Genomic DNA, 21419 nt, shown 5'->3' with positions numbered 1-21419 from the left:
ACTTTCCTATATCACTTCTGGTAGATGAAATGACCTAATTATACATTCCCAGATGGTGGCCAGGCAGAATGGGTGTGGTCCAATTATAACCTCTTTCACAGTAAACATGTTTTGTGATTTAGCCCCTATGGTGGATGATACACAGAGAAGAACAGCTTTATTCTTTATTTTTATTTTTTTTTAATTCTTTAGCAATGGCAGCAGCATAAAGTAGTAAAGAAATCTTTTCACTCTTGGATTTTTTATAGAATCAGCTGTTTGGCTGAATCTCTGTGGTGAGGATTAATGGGGCTTTAGTTCCTGCTCTCCTCTGTGCCTAAGTCACCGTCTACAGCAGGGCCCTCAGGGAGCCCTCGTAATTCCTTCAGTTAACTAAGAAATGGGTCAGGTTGCATTATAAGAATATTTAATGTTGTATTCAGCCAAATACTGAAGATGGGCACGCTGAGACATTCCAGTCTTTCTTTAGAAGTTTCACTATTTCTTTTTAAACTGTATTAATATTCTTAATTTTTGTTTTATAAGCCAGGAAATGTGAAGAATTCACCTGGAAATAAATAGAATGCTCCATGCTCTGCCCATTTTAATCAGGTAAAAGAACAAGAGAATTCTGTAGTCATTTTTAGCCTTGTTAGCACCAGCTGAAATGACTTGTCCTTAATTAACTTAATTAATTATAGCAGTTTCAGCTTCATGTAGATACATAAGGACCGGTATGATGTTTCATTCCATCTTTAATTTGTGGACTTAAGTGCCTTCACTTGTTTAATTGTGTTCATTCCTGAGAAGTACGTGGGTTTTTTAGACAAGCTAGAACTTGGCAGTTGTGATTTGTCTACAAAGCTATTTCAAACAGTTGAAAAGTGCCATTATTTCTTAGGTTTGTGTTTTTTTCAAATAAGACTTTACTATAGTAGGCACCCTTGTATTCATCTGATAGTCATTAAATAAACATTTGTTGAATGAGTGATGGTTGTAGAGAAGCTCAAGATTATATAGAAATATTATTATAAGTGCCATAGGGAATTCATAGGTGTAATTATTCTTTCTTTAAAGATTGAATAACCTGAGGCTAGAGAAATTTAGGATACCAGATGAAGTCCGAAAATCAGTGTGATTTCTTCTGCTCATATACTCAATTCACTATCTTCATTCATTTGTTCAGTATTTACTCATGAATACCAGCTAAGTATAAAACAGTAGTTATGTTAATGTTTGTTTGTGTATATATGAAAAATTATATAACAGCACTTGTGATTTCCTGATAAGATTATAATGAGTTTGGAAACAAATATTTAGCTACAAAAAGTGGCTTAATTCTGGTATATCCATGAAGAGGAATGTTATATATGTTTCAGTAATATTTAATTGCATGGAAGCTTGTTAAATGAAAAATAAAGGTAGTATGGTACATTTTTAGAGAGGATAAAGACCAGGAAATACAACAAAAAATTTAAGTATGTATCTTAATTATGGATGTTTTTTATAGTTTTTCTTCTATATAACTTTCTATATTTTAAAATATTCTGCAGTGAATATGAATTTTCTTTTATAGTCTTTTTTTTTTTAATCACTGCTACACTTATTGTAAATCATGACTGCTATTTACAATCCATGAAAGCCCTCAGTGTGAGATTTTTCTTTGTCTAGCTGTCTCCGTATTTTTAGAGATGCAGAGAGTCATATAGTCTTAGAATTTGAGAGGGGTCCTCTGGCCCCCCAGCCAGCCTCAAGCATAAATACCCTGTAGCTCTGTGTGTTCTCACTTTTCATCCTCACTGATAGGCACCTTACCCCACAGGGCAGCCATCTTTGGATGGTTCTGATTTTTAGGAAGCTGTTTCTTTTTTTTTTTTTTAAGATTTTATTTATTTATTTGAGAGCGAGAATGAGAGAGAGAGAGAGAGAGAAGAGCATGAGAGGGGGAGGGTCAGAGGGAGAAGCAGACTCCCTGCCAAGCAGGGAGCCTGATGCGGGACTCGATCCCTGGACTCCAGGATCATGACCTGAGCCGAAGGCAGTCACTTAACCAACTGAGCCACCCAGGCGCCCCTGGAAGCTGTTTCTTATACTAGGCAAAAATAAGTCTTTTTGTAACTCCTATGCAATGGTTCTGATCCTGCCTTAGGGGTCACAGAAAACAAACCCAGATCCTCTTTCACATCTCAGCCCTTCATATGGTAACCCCCAGTTGTACTTCTCAAATTTTATTATACAAACAAATTACCACAGGAGCTTGTTAAAAGACAGAGGCCTAAGCCCCACTCCAGAATCAGCATCTCTGGAGAGCCAGGCCAGATGTGTACTGGATGGATCTGCTATTGGAAGAGAGACTAGAACGTGAGCAGCCAGGAAACCACATATGTCCTCCAGAAACTTGACGTTGAATATATTATGTTTCTCTGCAGGGACAATGAGACTTGGAATACAGGGAAACTACATAAATATCTATTTCATCTTTCCAAAATACTCTGGGCCAGAGTTCAGCTTACTGTATATACAACCTTGATTTCATTCTTTACTTTTTTACTTCTCTATTGGAGATGGAGTTTTCAATTATAAAAGTGATACATATTTGTTGTAAAGGAATTTTTTTATGGGTGCCTGGGTGGCTCAGTTGGTTAAGCAGCTGACTTTGGCTCAGGTTGTGATCTTAGGGTCCTGGGATCCAATCAGGCCCCGCATCGGGCTCCCTGCTCAGCGAGGAGTCTGCTTCTCCCTCTCCCTCTGCCCCTCCCACCACTCGTGCTCTCTCTTTCTCAAATAATAAAATCTTTTTAAAAAGAAATTTTTTTAGATAAGTATTTTTAGTTTATCTGGTTCTCTATTCCTTTTCCATGGTTAATTTCTGTTAGTAGTTTGACATTACCATTCCAGACATTTTTCTCTGTGTGTGAATGTGTGCACATCCATACCTTCTTTTGGTTTTTTGACAGAATGAGCTCATACTCCTTGAATTGTTTTGCAAGTACACTGAAACCTCCATGAGGGAACATATCTCAATTTTATTATTACACCTAAAGAAATTAACACTAATTGTTTAATATCATTTCATATTTAGGTAGTATGCAGATTTCCCTGATTGTCTTTTTGCATTTGGTTTATTTGAATCAGGATCCAAACAGGATCTGCCCATTACATTTGACTGATAGGTCCCTGAAGTCCCTTTTAAACTGTCATAGTTCCTTCTCCTTCATTTTTCCCTTGCCATTCATGTTTTGAAAAACAGGCCTATTTATCCTTTAGAAGATACCACATTCTGGCTGTGGCTGAGTACATCCATTTAGTGTCATTCTATTGATCTCTTGGTTCCTCTCTTCTCTCCATTTCCCATAAAATGATAGTTAGATCTGAAGGCTCCATCATATTGAGGTTCAGTTTCGGTAAGAATACTTCATAGTGCTGTGTTTAGCTGTGTTGAACGAATGAAATAACTTGCCTTTTTTCGCTTAATATATTATGTGCATCTTTTTCTCTTAGTACTTAGAGATCTGTCTCATTCCTCCTCTTAGCTGCTTAATAATTTACTAGTATGGACTACTGTGGCCTATTGAATCCTTATCAAAATAGGTTGTTTCCAGTTTGCAGTTTTAACAATGTAGTAAATGTATTGAATTCTTAGAGAAGTCCAAAGCAGATTAATAAACTGAAATGGAAAAAGTAAGCTAGAGGTTTACATCTTTAACTTAAGAAGTTTGGTTTTATATTAAAAGATATATTTGTATCTAAAAGTATATCTCTAAAATACTTATGAACCTCTAATTGCTAAGTAGATTCATTACATATTGGGAAGAAAGCAATCTGGAGAAGAATCCATTTGTCTTTGGTGTGTCTTTGGATGATGTGTGTTCCATTCCAGAGAAGAATAGTGGGGTGGTATGAGGGAAGGTATACGTCAGACCTGACGGTGATATAATCATGCTCTCCTTCAGCAGATGGACAGAAATGTAGTTGTTTGGTTTTTCAGAAGGGGAGAGATGTGGTGTGTGCTATGCTGTTTAAGCATTTTTTATTTATTCATCCATCCATCCATCCGTTTAATTATGCTCAGGTACACAGCCAGTTGAGAATCTGAATGTAACACAAAATGAATGAAACACAAAACCTTTCTGCTTTGTGGTTTAAGTGTCTGTACAACAGAAATAATTACAGTTTTTTTCTGGTGCATGATGATCCTTATGGTCATAATAGTAATGTAAATATTTGATAGGGTTTCTCAGTTTAACCTTAATGAATTTTCAAAAAGCAAAGTTTTAGAGTTTCTCTTTTTCTCCCTGGCAGTTTGCTTATGGTTTTCTTTTTCTTTTAGTTATAGGTAAACATTGGAAACTCCATGCAGTAAACCAGTATTTCTGCAGAGAAATGGCAGAGAAGTCAGTACTGAATATAGTAAATTGGCTTTCTTCTTCAGGACAAACTATACTAGGCTTCTTTGTTATCTTGGGTGATGCCATACTGCAAGTGGACTAATTGGAAATCCTTTCACCTAGAGATAATGTCTAGCCTTAGAACTCCTCGTTCTCAAGTTGCTATTTATGTACATAATTAAAATTCCAAATTAAAAAAAAAGTTGTTCTGCTTTTTTTTAATATTACTGAGTGACAGTTTAAGCGTACCTGGTGCCCATGTGTGCGGTGTGCGTGGTTGTATGTGTGGTATGTCTCTCTGAGTGTACGTGTGTGTGTGTTGAAACCGGTAACCCCCCTCAGCAGTAACAGCTGGCAGTCTGCACAGTGCAAGCCCCACAAGAGTTGAGTCAAGCAGGGTGGCTCTAGAGCTGAGAGACGAGGCTTCACCGGCCAGCCTGAGAACGTACCTTGTAAGTAGTAGCTGGCCTGACAGTGATTAGAAGACATACAGAAGAAAACAGTAACTGTGACCCCTTGTTGTGTTCCCTTGCCTCCCAGCTTCCACAGATCTTCCCCTCCTTGAAGGCCAGTGGAAGATGCATAATGAAGCAGTCTGTCCTCGGCTGGTGGAGGAATGGTATGTGGTCGTGTGTGTTGGTTCTGTGTGTGTCAGCCTTGTATTCACTTTTGTGGCCCCTGAATGCACAGCTTATTGAACTTTGTATTTGCAGTGCTGATGGGAACAGCAGGAGCCCCTTTTGACATCAGCCAGCGAGGGAGGATGGCAGGGGAACAGCGTGTGAAAGGGAATTGAGAATTTCCAAACTGCAGTCAGATTGGAAATTAAAAGTTGTCTTTGTATTCTTGTAGTGTCGATTTAATTCCGGATTGTTGACCTTCCACATCTGATGGCATTTGGGAAGATAGCACAGCACAAATGGAACGTGCTCATGTTAACGTTCAGTACATTTGATAGAGCCAAAATGGCCGAGAATGTTGCCAGCATTAGCACCGGTCTAATGAGCTGAAGCAAATTTGTCCCTAGAATAATCCCCGTAGTGACCCAGAAGTCTATTTCCTTTTTTGCGGAAATACTTTTGTGTTACTGTACCAGTCATCCAAATACATTAAAGCTGTGCCCTAAATTTAATATCTCATAAATACATTATTATTATTTCAGGCTTTTCCCATTGGCTTCGCTTCCTTTATCACCCCCAGAAAGTAGAAACTCCACAAGTTTCCTTGTTCCTGAGATTGCTTGATCTAGAGAAGATGAAGAAATGGCTCTTGAGGTCATTAATCAAAAGGTATTTGAGTGCCTCCTAACTGTAAGATATTACTTCCCATTTTTAACCGTTTCGTTGGTATTGAAACATTGCCTTAAAACCTCTTAAATTCTCCAAGGGGGTTGGTGGGGTAGGGGTCACAGAGCCGGCTTGAACTAGTATGTGGCCTGTATCTAGGACAGCAAGGTCATCACTTTCCAACCAGGCTAACTCAGTCGCTCTTTATACTATGATCCTTTTCTTCTGTGGTGATTTGTATCCAGTGCTGCCTGCCTTTTACGTTTATCACTTTTTGCTTGCCTTCCATGAACGCTGAACTGTAGGGAATAAAACATTTGCATATTGTAAGGTCTTGCATTTCTCCAGCTCTTTATACTTTTCACAGTGCTAGTTTATATCTTTCCTTTCTTGGCTATTCCTGACCTCAGTATGTTTGTACTCTGTTTTTCTCTGTCCTGAGGTAATACTTTCTACTTAGGTTTATACTTTTTATTCTGTGTTTTGATGACCAGTTCCCCTTACGATAAAACTGAGACTCTCAATTCAGATTATCTGTAAGTTAATCAGCACTGTTCTATTTGAATAACTCTAGAGACTTTGGAGGGAATGTTCTCTACCATACAGAGTGATTTAAGGTGCTCTGAAGAGACAAATGTGGTGTGGTCTGTTCTGTGATAATGTGGTAGTTGGAGTCCTAAGAAAGATTGCTTTATCACAAATCAAGATTGTAAAGCAATTGTTTCAATGGGGAAAAAGGGACCAGAGATGCTAAAGAATGCCTTCATCAATCTTATCACCTGTGTTGCCGCTTGGGACAAAATCAAAACAATAGTAGTAGATAGAAGAACTAAGGTGAGCTGAGGGACCACCCACCTTGGCGGTACAGTAGCAGGTACCTGGGCCACTGGGTTAGCAGCTTTTATGGTAAATGTACTGCTGGATCCCAGCTGACAGGTGGCCCCTGTACTGCAAAGTACTTCCCCAATGGATCAATGACATTAGATTCAAGTGGCCTAAAGGAGATTCAAAATAAGGTAAAATGCTTCTATTCCCATATACAGATGAAATAATGTGACTTGTTTGTGGTTAAATAGCCAGCCAATGACAGTTAAAATTAGGCCATGTAGGGGCGCCTGGGGTGGCTCAGTCGTTAAGCGTCTGCCTTCGGCTCAGGTCATGATCCCAGGGTCCTGGGATCGAGCCCCGCATCGGGCTCCCTGATCAGCGGAGAGCCTGCTTCTCCCTCTCCCACTCCTCCTGCTTGTGTTCCCTCTCTCACTGTGTCTCTCTCTGTCAAATAAATAAATAAAATCTTTAAAAAAAAAATTGGGCCCTGTAGTGAGTATTACTGATTTTTATTCGTTTAAAGTTCAGAATCCTTGAATTCAGTGAAAAAGAGACCGAGATTATGTTCTCCTCATTGTTCTATATTAATGAACGCACTTTGCACTCATTTTCTGGGAAAGGTTTGATATGTAGAGAAACACTTTTCATTGTGACCAGCAGTATTCATGTTTATTATATAAGCTGAATGGTGTACCATGAGTGTCAACGTTTTCACTTTTTAATTTAATGCACCCACCCAATCTAATGCAAAAACTTCTGTCAGAGGGACCAGCAATATATTTGTGGGACTAAATTTCTCATCCAAGGCTTAATTTTAATTAAAGGTAAATATTTGAAATAAAAGGAATCTAAACTGGTAAGGAAGAAGTAAAACTCTCTTTGCAGACGACATGATACTATATATAGAAAACCTTTAAGACTCCACAAAAAAACTCCAGGATAAATGAATTCAGTTAAGTCTCAGGATACAGAATCAATGTACAGAAACCTGAGACCTTCCTGTACCCTAAAAATGAAGCAGAAGAAGGTAAAATGAAGAAAATCCCATTTATAGTTGCACCAAAACCAATAAAATATCTAGGAATAAACTAATCAAACAGGTGAAAACTATAAAACACTGATGAAGAAATCCAAGATGACATAAAGAAATGGAAAGACATTCCATGCTCATGGGTTAGAAGAATTGGGTTGTCTGTACTACCCAAAGCAGTCCACACATTTAATTCAGTCCCTATCAAAATACCAACAGCCATTTTTCACAGAACTAGAACAAACAATCCTAAAAGTTGTATGGAACCACAAAAGACCTCAGATAGCCAAAGCAGTCTTGGAAAAAAACTGTGGAGGTATTACAACTCCAGGTTTCAAGTTATGTTACACAGGGGTAGTCATTAAAACAGTATGGTACTGGCATAAAAATAGACACATAGATAAATGGAATAGAACAGAAAACCCAGAAATAAACCCACAATTATATGATCAATTAATCTTCAACAAAGGAGGAATGAATATACAGTGGGAAAAAGTCTCTTCAAATGGTGCTGGGAAAACTGGACCACCACGTTCCTTCACCACACACAAAAATAAACAAAATGGATTGAAGACCTAAATGTGAGACCTGAACCCATAAAAATCCTTCAGGAGAGCGCAGGCAGTAGTTTCTCATACATGGGCTAGAGCAACATTTTTCTAGATATGTCTCATAAGGCAAGGGAAATAAAAGCAGAAATAAACTACTGGCACTCCATCAAAATAAAAAGCTTCTGCACAGCGAAGGAAACAATCAACAAAACTAAAAGGCAATCTACAGAATGGGAGGAGATATTTGCAAATGACATATTTGGTAAAGGGTTAGTGTCCAAAATATATAAAGAACTGATATAGCTCAACACCCCAAAAACAAATAATCCAATCAAAAAATGGACGGAAGACACGAACATACATTTTTCCAAAGAAGGCATCCACATGGCCAATAGACACATAAAGAGAAGTTCATCATCACTCGTTATCAGGGGAATGCAAATCAAAACCACAGTGAGATTTCAGGTCACATCTGTCAGAATGGCTAAAATCAAAAACACAAGAAACAAGTGTTGGCAAGGATGTGGAGAAAAAGAAAACCTCATGCACCAATGCAAACTGGTGCAGCCCCTGTGGAAAACAGTATGGAGGTTCCTCAAAAAAATTAAAATAGAACTACCCATGATCCAGTAATTACACTCCTGGGTATTTACCTCAAAAATGCAAAAACACTAATTCAGTGGTATACATGCACCCCTATGTTTAGAGCAGCATTATTTACAATAGCCCAACTATGGAAGCAGCAGAAGTGTCCCATCAATTGATGGAGTCTTAATAAAATGGAATATTATTCAGCCATAAAAAAAGAATGAAATCTTGCCATTTGCAACGACATGGATGGAGCTAGAGAGTATTACGCTAAGCAAAATAAGTCATTCAGAGAAAGACAAATACCATAGGATCTCACTCATATGTGGAATTTAAGAAACAAAGAAAAAAGACAAACCAGGGAACGGTCTTGACTATAGAGAACAAACTGATGGTTACCAGAGGGGAGGGTGGGGGAATGAGTGAAAGGGGAGATGGAAATTAAAGAGTATACCTATCATGACAGGAAAAAAATGATAAAAGAAATGGTTTCATTCACCACCAGCTGAAAGAAAGTTGCTTGCGGTTTTGGTTTTCACCCTGTACACCTCCCTGTCTGATGTTTTGTTTCCCTTTTGATAGGTTCACATTTCAGGTCCGCAGTTAGCTAGCACATAGTTCTAAAGGTACAATTAGGTCAGACTCTAGACATGACCAAAGTTCAGGCTTATTTATACTTAGGAAATGATAGCCAAAGAAATTTCTGGACAGAACAAAAGTTTGTTTTCATAAGCCAGTGTTTCACTGTTTCACATTTTGTTCACTTAGCAAAGCTCAGTGAGTGACCTGTATTTCACATTTAAGGGCCTTTGTCTTCTTAATCAATTCTAAAGCTTTGTTGTTGCATTTCAGCTGTGACTCTGGGAGGCAGAAGAATAGCGTAGGAAGTGGCTCTTCTCCCTGTCCTCCCCCAACCTGTGAAATAGTCTTCAGACTCAGTAGCTGCAAGAGTCGTCAGTCCATAAAGTCTCTCTTCTCAGGTACACCTTGGGACGCTCCACTCAGCGTTGGCCCATCTGGTGGACACAAAAGTAAAGGCAAAGATGGAGAAAACTACAGGATTCAGACACTGCTCCCCACACTCAAAAGTGAAGTTATAACAAGTCCTTCCAGTGCTTAGATGACGCAATACTCAGATTTTGTTAGTGACTCCAAATTTGAGTGTGGCTGGAGGCATGATTTTAAATGCTTTGTTCACTACAGGGAAAATACTAGCGTTTAAACATCAGCTATCTGATTTATCTTTTTTTTTTTTTTTTTAGGATTTTATTTATTTGAGAGAGAGCACAAGCTGGGGGAGAGGCAGAGGGAGAGGGAGAAGCAAGCTCCCCACTGAGCAGGAAGTGTGACCTGAGGCTTGATCCCAGGAGCCTGGGATCATGATCTGAGCCGAAGGCAGATGCTTAACTGACTGAGCCACTCAGGCATCCGTGGTTTATCTTCCATATCTTCTAAACTGGGAGAAAATGGCCCTCAGCTAAAGAGTGTCTGAATGCACATATGACTTTGTCCCGAGACCCCAGGAAGACCGTAAGAGAGGGAATTTTGTTTTTCCTTAAGAAGAGAGGGATTTTTAAGTTGTCATTAGCACGCAAGGGAAGGATGGGGAGAGGGAGACAGTGGACCCCTGGTGTTTGCAACACACTTAGTGGAACTGTTTGACTCTTGAAACCCTGCACCCCTATAACATTGACACAAATAAAAGTAGCAAAAACATTTAAAAGAATTCTAAGAAAAGCAAGGAAGTTAACATTAAAAGTCTCCTATTTACTTTGTAAACTTTGGTTCCCTGTGTTCAACGGGGCCCTTCCTGTCCTGAATGCAGTATGATACATTTCTCTCCATTTTTCCAAGTTTTAGAAAGTTGTGGTGTGACTTTTATCTACGGCATTTTGTCGGTCGTATCTCTCTGATTTCGTTTCTGACTCCTTCTCCAGGAATGCATTACTCAAGAGGGAAGCTGTGATTCGTCTGGGGGCATGGCCCCCGGGATCCAAAGTCATGTTGCTTCCATGAAGAAAAACAGACTGCTTCATGTAGTGTTAGACTCACCGAGGCTCTTTAGACGTGGTCGTGGCCATAGTGCTCCCACGGCCTTCCCTGCTTCGCGTTCCCCACTTGCCTCCTGCTGGTGAGGCTGGTGAGGAGGATATGTCCTCCTTTCTGCATCTCCTCTCGGTCCTGTCAGGCAAACATGACATTGTTTTCTGCTCCTCACTTTGTGTTCCTCGCTCTTTATGGGCCCCACTGATCTAAAGATGCTTAACCTACTACTAATAGATTTCTTTGTGCAATTGTTGTTTCCCCTTGGGTCGCCTTCTGTTCTTATTCCTCATTTCTAGGCAGGCTGTGAGATTTAGGAAAAGCTTGCCCCTTTACAAAACCTTTTTAACTTGTTTGTACTCCTTTTGAATTCACCATCACTCTTAACATTTCTAAAGAACTACATTTCCAGATGTGAAAACCTTCTCTCTCTGAACGCGCGGATCCCTTTGTAGATTTTCTATGTCCTCATGTGTGCTCTACCCTCGTGAGTTCGCTCCTGATCTCTAGTAGACTATCCCTGAGACCACGCCAAGTATCTTTTTCCTTAGTGGTTCCACGGTGCTGACCTCATGCGCTGACTTATACGTGGCAAAATGTGTGCTGAGTGTGTTCTTTAAAGTTCAAAACTGCATTATGATTTGGTTTTATTTGAGCCCTTGAGGCTACCCATAAGCACTGGATTTGTTTGATGGCCACCATTCTGAGAGTGTGTGTCCCTCTGTTTCTGACTTCCGAATCTAAACATAGAGGAGGTTGAGCTCAGTACTCTCTAAAGGCCTTCGATCTCTGTAACTTTTCCCCCTCGGATTGATGAAGCACCCCTTGAGTGCGTGGTCTAGATATTCTCTTATGTTGTACAGGGAGGAGAAATAAGGTTACATTCAGATGCGAAGACAAAGCAAGTACACAAAACAGTAATCACAGGCAGCATCATCATAACGTGCAGATCAACTAGCTGATAGATAGTAATTCTGTGTATTGGTCTTATGCAAAAAAGCACCCAAGGATATTTGTCTAAAACGTGAACATAATGTACCTAAGGAGTGGTTTTACATTTTTCGTGTACCCTAGCTTTTTTAGAGCAGGAAGAAGAGTAATCAGAGGAAACAAGTCTTGTACAACAGGACATTGGTTTTGGATGGATGTTTTTACTTTTAGTCTGTTGGGACCTAACCTATGCTCTCTTTATGTGATTATTGTTTTCCTTTTGGAACACCTTCTGTCCCCAGCAAGTCTGGCAAAAGTTACTTTAGGGTTGGGCTTTTGGGGCACCCTTGATGTATTCCTCTAGCTCATTCTTAATGTTATTATGGATAGACAAGATTTAATATTTTATTCCTTTCAAGTACAAAAGGGAATTTAAATACCAACCTAAGAGTAGTACCAGATGAGGGGCATCTGGGTGGCTCAGTCGGTTAAGCGACTGCCTTTGGCTCAGGTCATGATCCTGGGGTCCTGGGATCGAGCCCCACCACATCAGGCTCCTTGCTAGGCGGGGAGCCTGCTTCTCCCTCTCCCTCTGCCTGCCACTTCCCCTGCTTGTGCTGTCTCTCTCTCTCTCTGTCAGATAAATAAATTAAATCTTAAAAAAAAAAGAGTAGTACCAGATGAAATCCTGCAGGTCCTGCTTTAATGAATAGATATATTTTATTTAAAATTAATACCCATTTGCATAATAAGGTATGCCACAGACCTTTAAAAATCTCTTAGTAGCTTATACAGTATTTACTATAGTAATATACTGACTTTAAAAATTCATGGATGGGATAAACTTCAGCTCACTCTAATGATGACAAATTTGAAATATTCCTAGACACCAAATTTGAATGTTTCCCTAAGTAAACTGTAAATTAGAGCTTGAATGAGTGCTAAGGCCTCTGTGCAGAAGAGAGTTAACATAGCAGGTGCAAGGGCGCCTGGGTGGCTCAGATGGTTGGGCGTCTGCCTTTGGCTCAGGTCATGATCCCAGGGTCCTGGGATCGAGTCCCGCATCGGGCTCTCTGCTCCTTGGGAGCCTGCTTCTCCCTCTGCCTTTCTCTCTCTGTCTCTCATGAATAAATAAATAAAATCTTTAAAAAAAAAAAAAACATAGCAGGTGCAAGACCGCCGTCTTTTAGAAAGGCCTGCTTGCATGGTTGGCCCTTAGGAAACTCAGCTTCTCAAAAGTTCCCCAAGCTGATAAAAGCTGGGGCACCAGACCCTACACGTATATTGTTTGTGCAAATGATGTGATTTATGGCAAACACCTGATTTCCTTCTGGGAATTGGGGATTTGGGTAGTTGCTAGGCCCGGGCTGCTTATGTGACCAGCCCCCAATAAAAATCTTGGGTGCTCAGTCTCTAATGACTTCCCCAGGTAGAAGCATTATACAGGTGTAGCTGCATTTTTTCTGCCAGGGAAAGGAACACGTTCAGTGTATCCCCTCACAGGCGGGGAAGGAGGGAGCCTATGAAGGAAGCCTGTGCGTGGATTTCCTCAGACTCTGCCTGTGTCTTTTTCCCCTGGTGGTCTTGTTGTGTACCCTTTGCTGTAATAAATCTAAGCCTAAGGACAAATGTTTGCCGAGTCCTGTGAATCATCTTAGTGAATTGCCACATGTGTGGGTAATCTTGGGGACCCCCCCTGAAACAGCATGTTGAGATGGTATTTGTTTCATTTATGTTATGTTCTCTTCCCCTCAGCTTTAGAGGAAAAATATAAAAGGACTGTTATATTTACATTAAATATTTCCAGGTCACAAGACATTAAAAAGCAGTTTTTATTCATCTTTCTCAAGCAAAGAGAAAGTAGTTTTTGAAAGCCACAGAAAGTTCTAAGGTCCCTTGTTTAGACCAAATTAGTGATTAGATTTTTTCTGATTCTCACAATAGAGTCTTTCTTCCTTCCCTCACGCTATGGAGGCAAGCTGTTTGGGCTGGTTCATAAGTAAATAGGTCATAAACTGCACTCCATTCAAAAGTGACGTACTTATGAAAGCATTTATTTGTCCTACAGAGAGAGTACTGGCTCATTTCAAATATTGTTCTCAGCCTAGATTAGAATGCTAAAGAGCACACATTGCACATTTTGTTTTAAAAACAACAGTTTAATTGTTTTTTGATGGTGCCGTAAATATTTTCTGGGAAAGCACTACCAAATAGGTAAGACTTTTAGGAAACTGTGTGGGATCATAGACCTAAATGTAAGAGCTAAAACTAGAACTCTTAGAAGACGACATAGGAATAAATTTTGGTAAAAGAGTCAACCGTGACCTTGCATTTGGCAATGGTTTCTTAGTTACAACACCAAAAGCACAAAGGAGCAGAACAGATAATTTGGGCTACTTCAAAATTTAAAAACTTGTGTGCTATATATAAACAGTAGGATCAAGAAAATTAAGAGATAACCCATTGAGTTCAGGAAATACTTGCAAGTCATATATCTGATAAGAGACTGTATCCAGATATATAAAGATCTTTTACAACTCAACAATAAAAAGACAACCCAATTAAAACTGGGTAGAGGAACAGACATTTTCCCAAAGAAGATACACAAGTGGCCAATAAACAAATGAGAAGATTTTCACATCATTAGTGTTACAGCAGTACAAATGAGAACCACGATAAGATAGCACTTCACATCTACTAGCATGGCTGTTATTAATAAGAAAGAAAGGCAGTATCAAGTGTAGATGAGGATGTGGAGGAAATGGTACAGTGGTCCAGCAGTTCTTCACAATGTTAAGCATTGAGTTCTCATGTGAATCAAATTTCACTCTTCGGTAGATACCCAAGAGAAATGAAAACATGGTGCACATAAAAACTTGTCCACAGATGTTCACAGCATCATTATTTATATCAGCCGAACAGTAGAAACAACTAAATGTCTTATCAACAGACGAATGGATAAACAAAACGCATTTTCTTACGTGGAATATTACTCAGCCATAAAAAGGAATGAAGTACTGGTGTATGCCACATTGATGACATTTGAAAACATTATGCTAAGAAGCCAATCACATACTATATGGTCAGACCACATATTGGATGATTCCATGCATTTGAAATGTCTAGAATAGGTAAATCCATAGAGAAAGTAGATTAGTGGTCGTGTAGCACTCTGGAGGGTGGGAGTGGAGTGTATCAATCAGGATTCAATTAGAGAAACAGAACAAGGAGGAGACATATGTTGAGAAGTTTATTGCAAGGAACTGGCTTAGGTGATTGCTGGGGTTAGCTTGGCAAGTCCGAAGTCCATAAGGCAAGTCATCAGGAAGGGCACGCTAGAATTCTCGGGGTGAGCTGGAGCCACAGTCTGCAAGTGGAATTTCTTCTTAGGAGAAAGCTCACTTCTGCTGTTAGGCCTTTCAACTGATTGGATCAAGCCCATTTACATTAAAGTCAGCTGATTATAGACTTTTTTTTTTTTTTGGGCAGAGAGAGACACAGCGAGAGAGGGAACACAAGCAGGGGGAGTGGGAGAGGGAGAAGCAGGCTTCTCACAGAGCAGGGAGCCCGATGTGGGGCTCGATCCCAGCACCCTGGGACCATGACCAGAGCCAAAGGCAGATGCTTAACAACTGAGCCATCCAGGCGCCCCACAAACCATTTTTTTAAATTTTTTTTTTAAGATTATTTATTTATTTATTTATTTGACAGAGAGACAGCGAGAGAGAGAACACAAGCAGAGGAGGAGTGGGAGAGGGAGAAGCAGGCTTCCCATCGAGCAGGGAGCCCGATGCGGGGCTCGATCCCAGGACCCTGGGATCATGACCTGAGCTGAAGGCAGACGCTTAACGACTGAGCCACCCAGGTGCCCCAACCATTTTTTTTTTTAAGTTAGAAAATCCTGTCACATGCTGCATCGTGGATGAACCTCGAGGACATATTAGGCTTAGTAAAGTAAGGCAGTCACAAAAGGACAAATGCTGTGTGCCTTCCACTAGGACCTTGTCTAAAGTAGTCAAATTCATAGAAATAGAATGATGGTTGCCAGGAGCTGAGGGGAGGGGCAAAGGCGGAGTTCCTGGTCAGTGGCTACAGTTTCAGATTTGCAAAATGAAAAAGTTCTGGAGATTGCCTACAGTGTAAACATTTAGCATCACCGAACTGCACAGTTGGAAATGGTTAAGATGGTAAGATCTGGTCTTGAATGATGGGCATGTGGCTGCCTGGCTCTTCTCTGAGTTTGGGGGGGGCAGCAGGGGGGAGCCGCTCACCTTCCGGGAAGTGACGCAGAGCCACAGAGTGCCGGTGCCCACCCGGCTGCCTTCTGAGACTGGCCTGTTGCAGTGGGGAAGCCGAACAGGCAACAGCTGCAGTGTTGAACCAGAAAGTATTCTCACTTCCTGGTTTACCCCTTTGTTTTCTAAGATCTGCCAGTCGTGACAGTTGACAGATTCCCCCAGGGGAGGGGCGGCTGGAACTGGTGAAGTCAGGCAGCCTGGGGGCCTTGCTCCTTGGGCCAGGAATGCCCATGCCTTAGCCCCGGGGTTTTTAACCAGGCGGTTCTGCCCCCAGGCAACCCGTGGCAATGTCTGGAGGCATGTTTGGTTGTCTCAACTTGGGAGGGTGGGTGCTAGTGGCCTCGTCTGGGGGGAGGCCAGGGATGCTGCTAAACTTTCTCCAAAGAACAGAACAGCCCCCCCAGCAGAAAATGATCCGGTAGTGCTGGAGGTGAGCAACCCTGCCCTGGTGCCCTGGACCTTTGCAGAGCTAGCTCCTTCTCACCCAGATCTTGACCTCAGTTGATCTTTGCTTGGATGGGTTCTGATCAGTCAGCATAGTTTTTTTGTTGTTGTTGTTACACTATCACTATATTATATTTTGTTTGTCTGTCTTTTGTCTGCACAGTCTTACCCCCCTCTCCATGTACAATATACTAATGACTAATATAAAATCCCGAAGTCTGCAAAGATGAGAGACCTCTTCCCTCACTGCCACATCCCCAGCTTCTCATAGAATGTTTGGGTCCTAGTGAGATGAACTCAGTATTTGTTTCATCAAAGAATGAAAAGGATTTAATTTGCTCTAGTAACCTGACCTCCTCCCTGTCCCCTAGGGCATATGCCAACTCCTCTTTCTCTCTTTGTCCTGAAGCCTCTGACCCCTTCCAGCCTCCCCAACTCCTCCTCCTACTCTGGTGGGAACAGGGAAGGAGTGAAACTCCTTGGGGGGTGGCCCCTGGGGAAAGCAGACCTGCAGGACTCAGGGAAAGTCCCTGGAACCTTCACTATTAGAGGAGTAGTTGGAGAGGAAGGACTCCTGGAAACTAAAAAGCTGAATGGAGAAAGGCAGGGGGAGGGGAGTGTACCTGGCCATTCACCATTTTTAGTGGGAAAGAAAGGATCTCCCATTTATTGAGTGCCTTCTAGGTGCAGGGCAAAATAATCTTACTTAATCTTTTTAATAAGTCTGAGATGAGGACACTCAAGTCTGGCACACTGAAATGACACGGCTACACAACTAGAAGTGGCAGAGTTGAGATTTAAATAAAAGGTGTGATTCCAAAGGCCAAGTTTGTTGAGTCTTTGGGGGAGACCCATTAAGAAGAGTCCTCTCCTCCAAAGAGCTTCCAGTCTGGTGGAGGGGCAGATGGGCCCACAGATTAGCATATGAAAGTTATAGGAGGTATGGCCTCTTCCCCAGCTTGGAGGGACAGGTGTCACGTCCCCGTAATCAAGTTAATTGCTCACACACTTACATATCCAAATTAGTAGGCAATCCAGTACTGTGTGCTCGTTCTCCCTCTCTCTCCCTCTCCTCACCAGATTGTTTTCAAGAACCCCAGGTGTTTGAACCCCAGGGTTTTACTAGGCCTGAGTTAATCAGTTCTAAATGAAAGATAGATGCGTGGTTCTTATCACCTGGTCACTACTGAAATTAGGCATTACAGGGGCTGGAGTGGTGGCCCAAGGTTGCCACTCTTTACACTCCTATAGCAGCTGATTTATACTCATGGAGTCAGCCATTGTCGCAAAGGGAGTCCCCACGCCAAGGTGGTTCCAGCCTCAGGCATGTACCGCCAAACCTGTGATGATCAAATAGGGCCACAGCAATATTTCTGGTTCCACATGTTCTTGTAGAACCTAGCCATCCCTCCCAGCAAAAGGTGGAGTGTAATTCTCCTCCCTTGGAGTATGGGCTGACCTTTGTGATTTCTTCCTATCTAATTGGACGCAGTAGAAGTGAGGCTGCATGACTTCTGAGGTTAGGTCATAAAAGGTGATGTGGTTTCCTTCCACCTGGTTGCCTCGCTCTGCCCGCCCTCAGAAGGCAGTCACCATGCTGCGAGGAAGCACAGGTCTCACGGAGAGGCCCCAGGTAGGGGTTCCACTGACAGTTTCGGCTGCAATCTGGGCAGGCAGCCAGCATCCACCGTCAGGCGTGACAGAGCCAGCCTTCAGGTCTTCCAACTGACACGACAACCTGTCTCTGCTGAGCCATGATGGAATCGACAACTCACTGAATCCATGAGCGTACTAAATGGGTTTTTTTAATGCCTTCCAAGTTTTGCGTTATTTATCATGCAAACGTCGCAGCTGGAACACCCACCCCAGGCCTGTAAGAGAGCCCTGCCGTTGAGGTCACCAGCCCCGATCCCCCTGTCTTCATTGCTTTTAAAGACTTTGTCGAAGGTCAACCTTAGTGTAATCATGCTGACACCTAGGGCGAATTCATCTGTGTCACCTGGTTTGACACATTCATCATACTACGTTAAAGCTGCTTGTGTCTGCATCCCAGGTCAATTCTGAGCTGTCTTGGAGGACAGGTCCACATATTCTCTCTCTTCACTGGTGCCAGATATGCAGGAAGGCTAACAGCTCCTTATGTACTCACTGAATGAACCATAGACTCAAAATCCAGACCCCTTGTATAATATCAGACATAGTCAGTAGCTGTGTTTATGTGTGTGTGTATGTATATTTTCTTTAAAAGCAATTCCTCTGTATATCCATACAAGGGAACATTATTCAGACTTAAAAAGGGATCAAGTTCTGACACCTGCTACAACATGGGTGAACCCTGAAGACATTATGCTAAGTAAAAAATGAACCCGACACAAAGGGACAAAGACTTTGTGACTCCACTCATATGACACATCCAGAGTAGCCAAATTCATAGAGACAGAAAGTAGAGGGGTGGTTGCCAGGGCCAGTGGGGAGGGGAATGGGAAGTTAGTGTTTAATGGAGATAGAGTTTCAGTTTGGGAAGATGAAAAGAGCCGAGGATAGATGGTGGAGACAGTTGTACAACAACGTGAATGTATTTAATGACCCTTAACTATGCTTGAAGATAGTTACAATGGTAAATTTTATGTTATGTAAATTTTGCGACATTGGAAAAAAAGATTTCTGTATAACCTGTTACTTTTTTTAAAAAAAGATTTTATTTATTTGAGAGCGAGAGACAGAAATAACGAGAGAGAGAGAGAGCACGAGTGGGAAGGAGAGGGAGAAGCAGGCTCCCTGCTGAGCAGGGAGCCCCATGCAGGGCTCGATCCCAGGACCCTGGGATCATGACCTGAACCGAAGGCAGACGCTTAACCGACTAAGCCACCCAGGCGCCCCTAACCTGTTACTTTTGAATATCCCCAACAAGATATGGGACCCATTACACAAACTCAGCCCTGGAAGAAGCAATAGAGATGCTTTCTGGACAATTTCATCTCTTCCTCAGAAGACTTCTGTGGAAGAACTACACAGGAAAAGAAGTGAAGTACACACAGTGTGAGCCACTTCCCTTTCTTGTCATGTGCCACTGAGAGCCTTTGGGTTGAAAGTTCAACCCATGATCTTCCCCACATGCTTCCCACTCCTGCAGCTTTCTGTAGCTTCAGCTCTGTCAACAGATTCCAACTTGGCAGAGCTCATACGGTGCACATCTCACCCACATGCTCCCTGTGGTGACCCTGGACTTGGTAACACCAGTTCTGAAGTGTCTGGCCCCTTGGCTCGAAGGAAAGAACGCTGAACCGGAAGCTAGAAGGCCCGGATTCATGTCCCAGGTCTGTGCCTCACTGCCCACGTGGCCTGCACAAGTTGGTTTACAACTATGTTCCACGCTCACTCTCCCGCCACCTGTCACAAGTGCATTCTGAATTATACACATGTAGAATGTGTGCTCGCCTACTCTTCTTCTCAGATTAAGACCACTGGTCATTTATTCTCCTACTGTGAATCAGTTTTATCAGATTGCAAAAGGGCACTAGATAATTTTGTTGTATGAAGAAGACGGGCTTAGAAAACTTTGGTCAGGAGTTGGGGCACCTGGGTGGCTCAGTTGGTTAAGCATCCGGCTCTTGGTTTTGGCCCAGGTCATAATCTCAGGGTCCTAGGATTGAGCCCTGTGTCGGATTTCACAGTCATCAGGGAGTCTGCGTGAGGATTTCCCTCCCTCTCCCTCTGCCCCTCCCTCTACTTGCTTGCCTACACACTCTCTCTCTCTCCCTAAAATAAATAAATAAATCTTATTTAAAAAAAAAAGGGTCAGGAGTGAGGGGGACAGAAAGGCCAAAGGGAGTCTTTGGTAAGTAGCATGGCACTGCACTGGCTTCTAGGAGCAGGGGAGAGAAGTCAGGAGCTGGGAGATTGCCAGTCAAGTTAAACCACCTTTGCTGTTTTATAGGAATATATCATAAAAACAGTCTAAGCTGGAATGCCTTTATGAGGTACAGGACTCGTACCCTCCCTAGACAGTTTGATGTCTTGAGGAGAGGAAGGGGAGAAGGGATGTGTACTCCTGAGACCTTTCCCCTAATTCTGTGTTTTCTAACAGCTGTGTCAGTTAGGATTGGGTTCAGCTGTGAGTAATAGAGACCCTATAACTAAGGGCTAAAAAGACAGAAATTTCTCAAATAAAAGTTTAGAAGGTACCAATCGAGGGCTATTATGACAGCTCCATGGTCATAGGGGACCCAGGCTACCTTGAAGATTTCCACCTCCCTAGGATATGATCATCATCCTTATAGTCTAATATGGCTGCTGGAACTCCAGCCATCACATCATGGTTCCAAGCTGCAGAATGGAAGATAAGAGGAAGGAGCACATGCCACCCTCCTTTCAAGACTTCGCAGAACTTGTACCCATTACTTCAGCTTACTTGTTGACTATAACTTAACCTTGCTGCAATGGAGTCTGACAAATGTAGTTTTTTAGTTGGGAAATAATATGCCAACTGAGAAACTGGGATTTTTTTAAAATTTGAGAGCGAATTGGAGAATAGATATTTGGTAGGCAGTTAGGCCTATCATGGTCATTAGGAACTCCAGTTTATCAAACCACACGTCCCTTTAGCACTTATTAAGGGATTGTAATGCGAGAACCACTTTAACAAAACTTTTAGCTCCTTTTGATGTGTTATGTATAAAGATACCAAAGTTGTCCTATTCATTCAATAACATTTGCTGAATGCCAGTAAATGGCAAGGCTAGCCCGGGAGATGGTGAGTAAGACACAGCTTTTGAGCCTTCCCTCCTTTTATCACTACTGCTCCTGCTGATAGATTTGGGCTGCTTAGCCTGGCTCTGCATACGCATGTTCTGAAAACAGCCGTGACTCCCTGCCAATGGGGAAATCTTGGCCATAACTTGTGGGGGAAGCGAGCTGGTCATGACATTTTCGGCAACACTGAGAACCCAGAAAATCTGGACTGCAGTGTGAATATCTATTGTTTCAAACTGAAGAGAGCTGTTTCCCTGAAAGGGAAATAGTTAGATTTAGTACTAAGAATAGAGCAAGAGAAA

At 41.9% G+C, this 21419-nt stretch overlaps 1 protein-coding gene across 13 annotated transcripts in view; it reads left to right on the top strand.

Annotated features, from left to right (window-relative positions):
- Window positions 1-21419, top strand: part of APOO (apolipoprotein O) — an 86919-nt gene that overhangs the window by 57905 nt on the left and 7595 nt on the right. Inside the window, exons 8-9 of one of the 13 annotated variants that reach the window (XM_064573875.1) lie at window positions 526-591; window positions 4310-4583. The exons of 8 other annotated variants lie outside the window; for them this stretch is intronic. In XM_064573875.1, the coding sequence (XP_064429945.1) occupies window positions 526-561 (36 nt within the window). In that variant the 3' untranslated portion in view covers window positions 562-591; window positions 4310-4583. Of the gene's footprint in view, window positions 1-525; window positions 592-3344; window positions 4281-4309; window positions 4585-21419 lie in introns of those variants that run through there. 4 more of the 13 variants (XM_045875990.3, XM_064573876.1, XM_064573877.1 and 1 more) reach the window with 4 other exon arrangements.

This window comes from Mirounga angustirostris, unplaced genomic scaffold, assembly GCF_029215605.1.
Source record: "Mirounga angustirostris isolate CCGP_5_RB_7025 unplaced genomic scaffold, mMirAng1.0.hap1 SCAF_11, whole genome shotgun sequence".
Classification (NCBI taxonomy): Eukaryota; Metazoa; Chordata; class Mammalia; order Carnivora; family Phocidae; genus Mirounga; species Mirounga angustirostris.
This window is presented reverse-complemented; position numbering and strand designations above follow the sequence as displayed.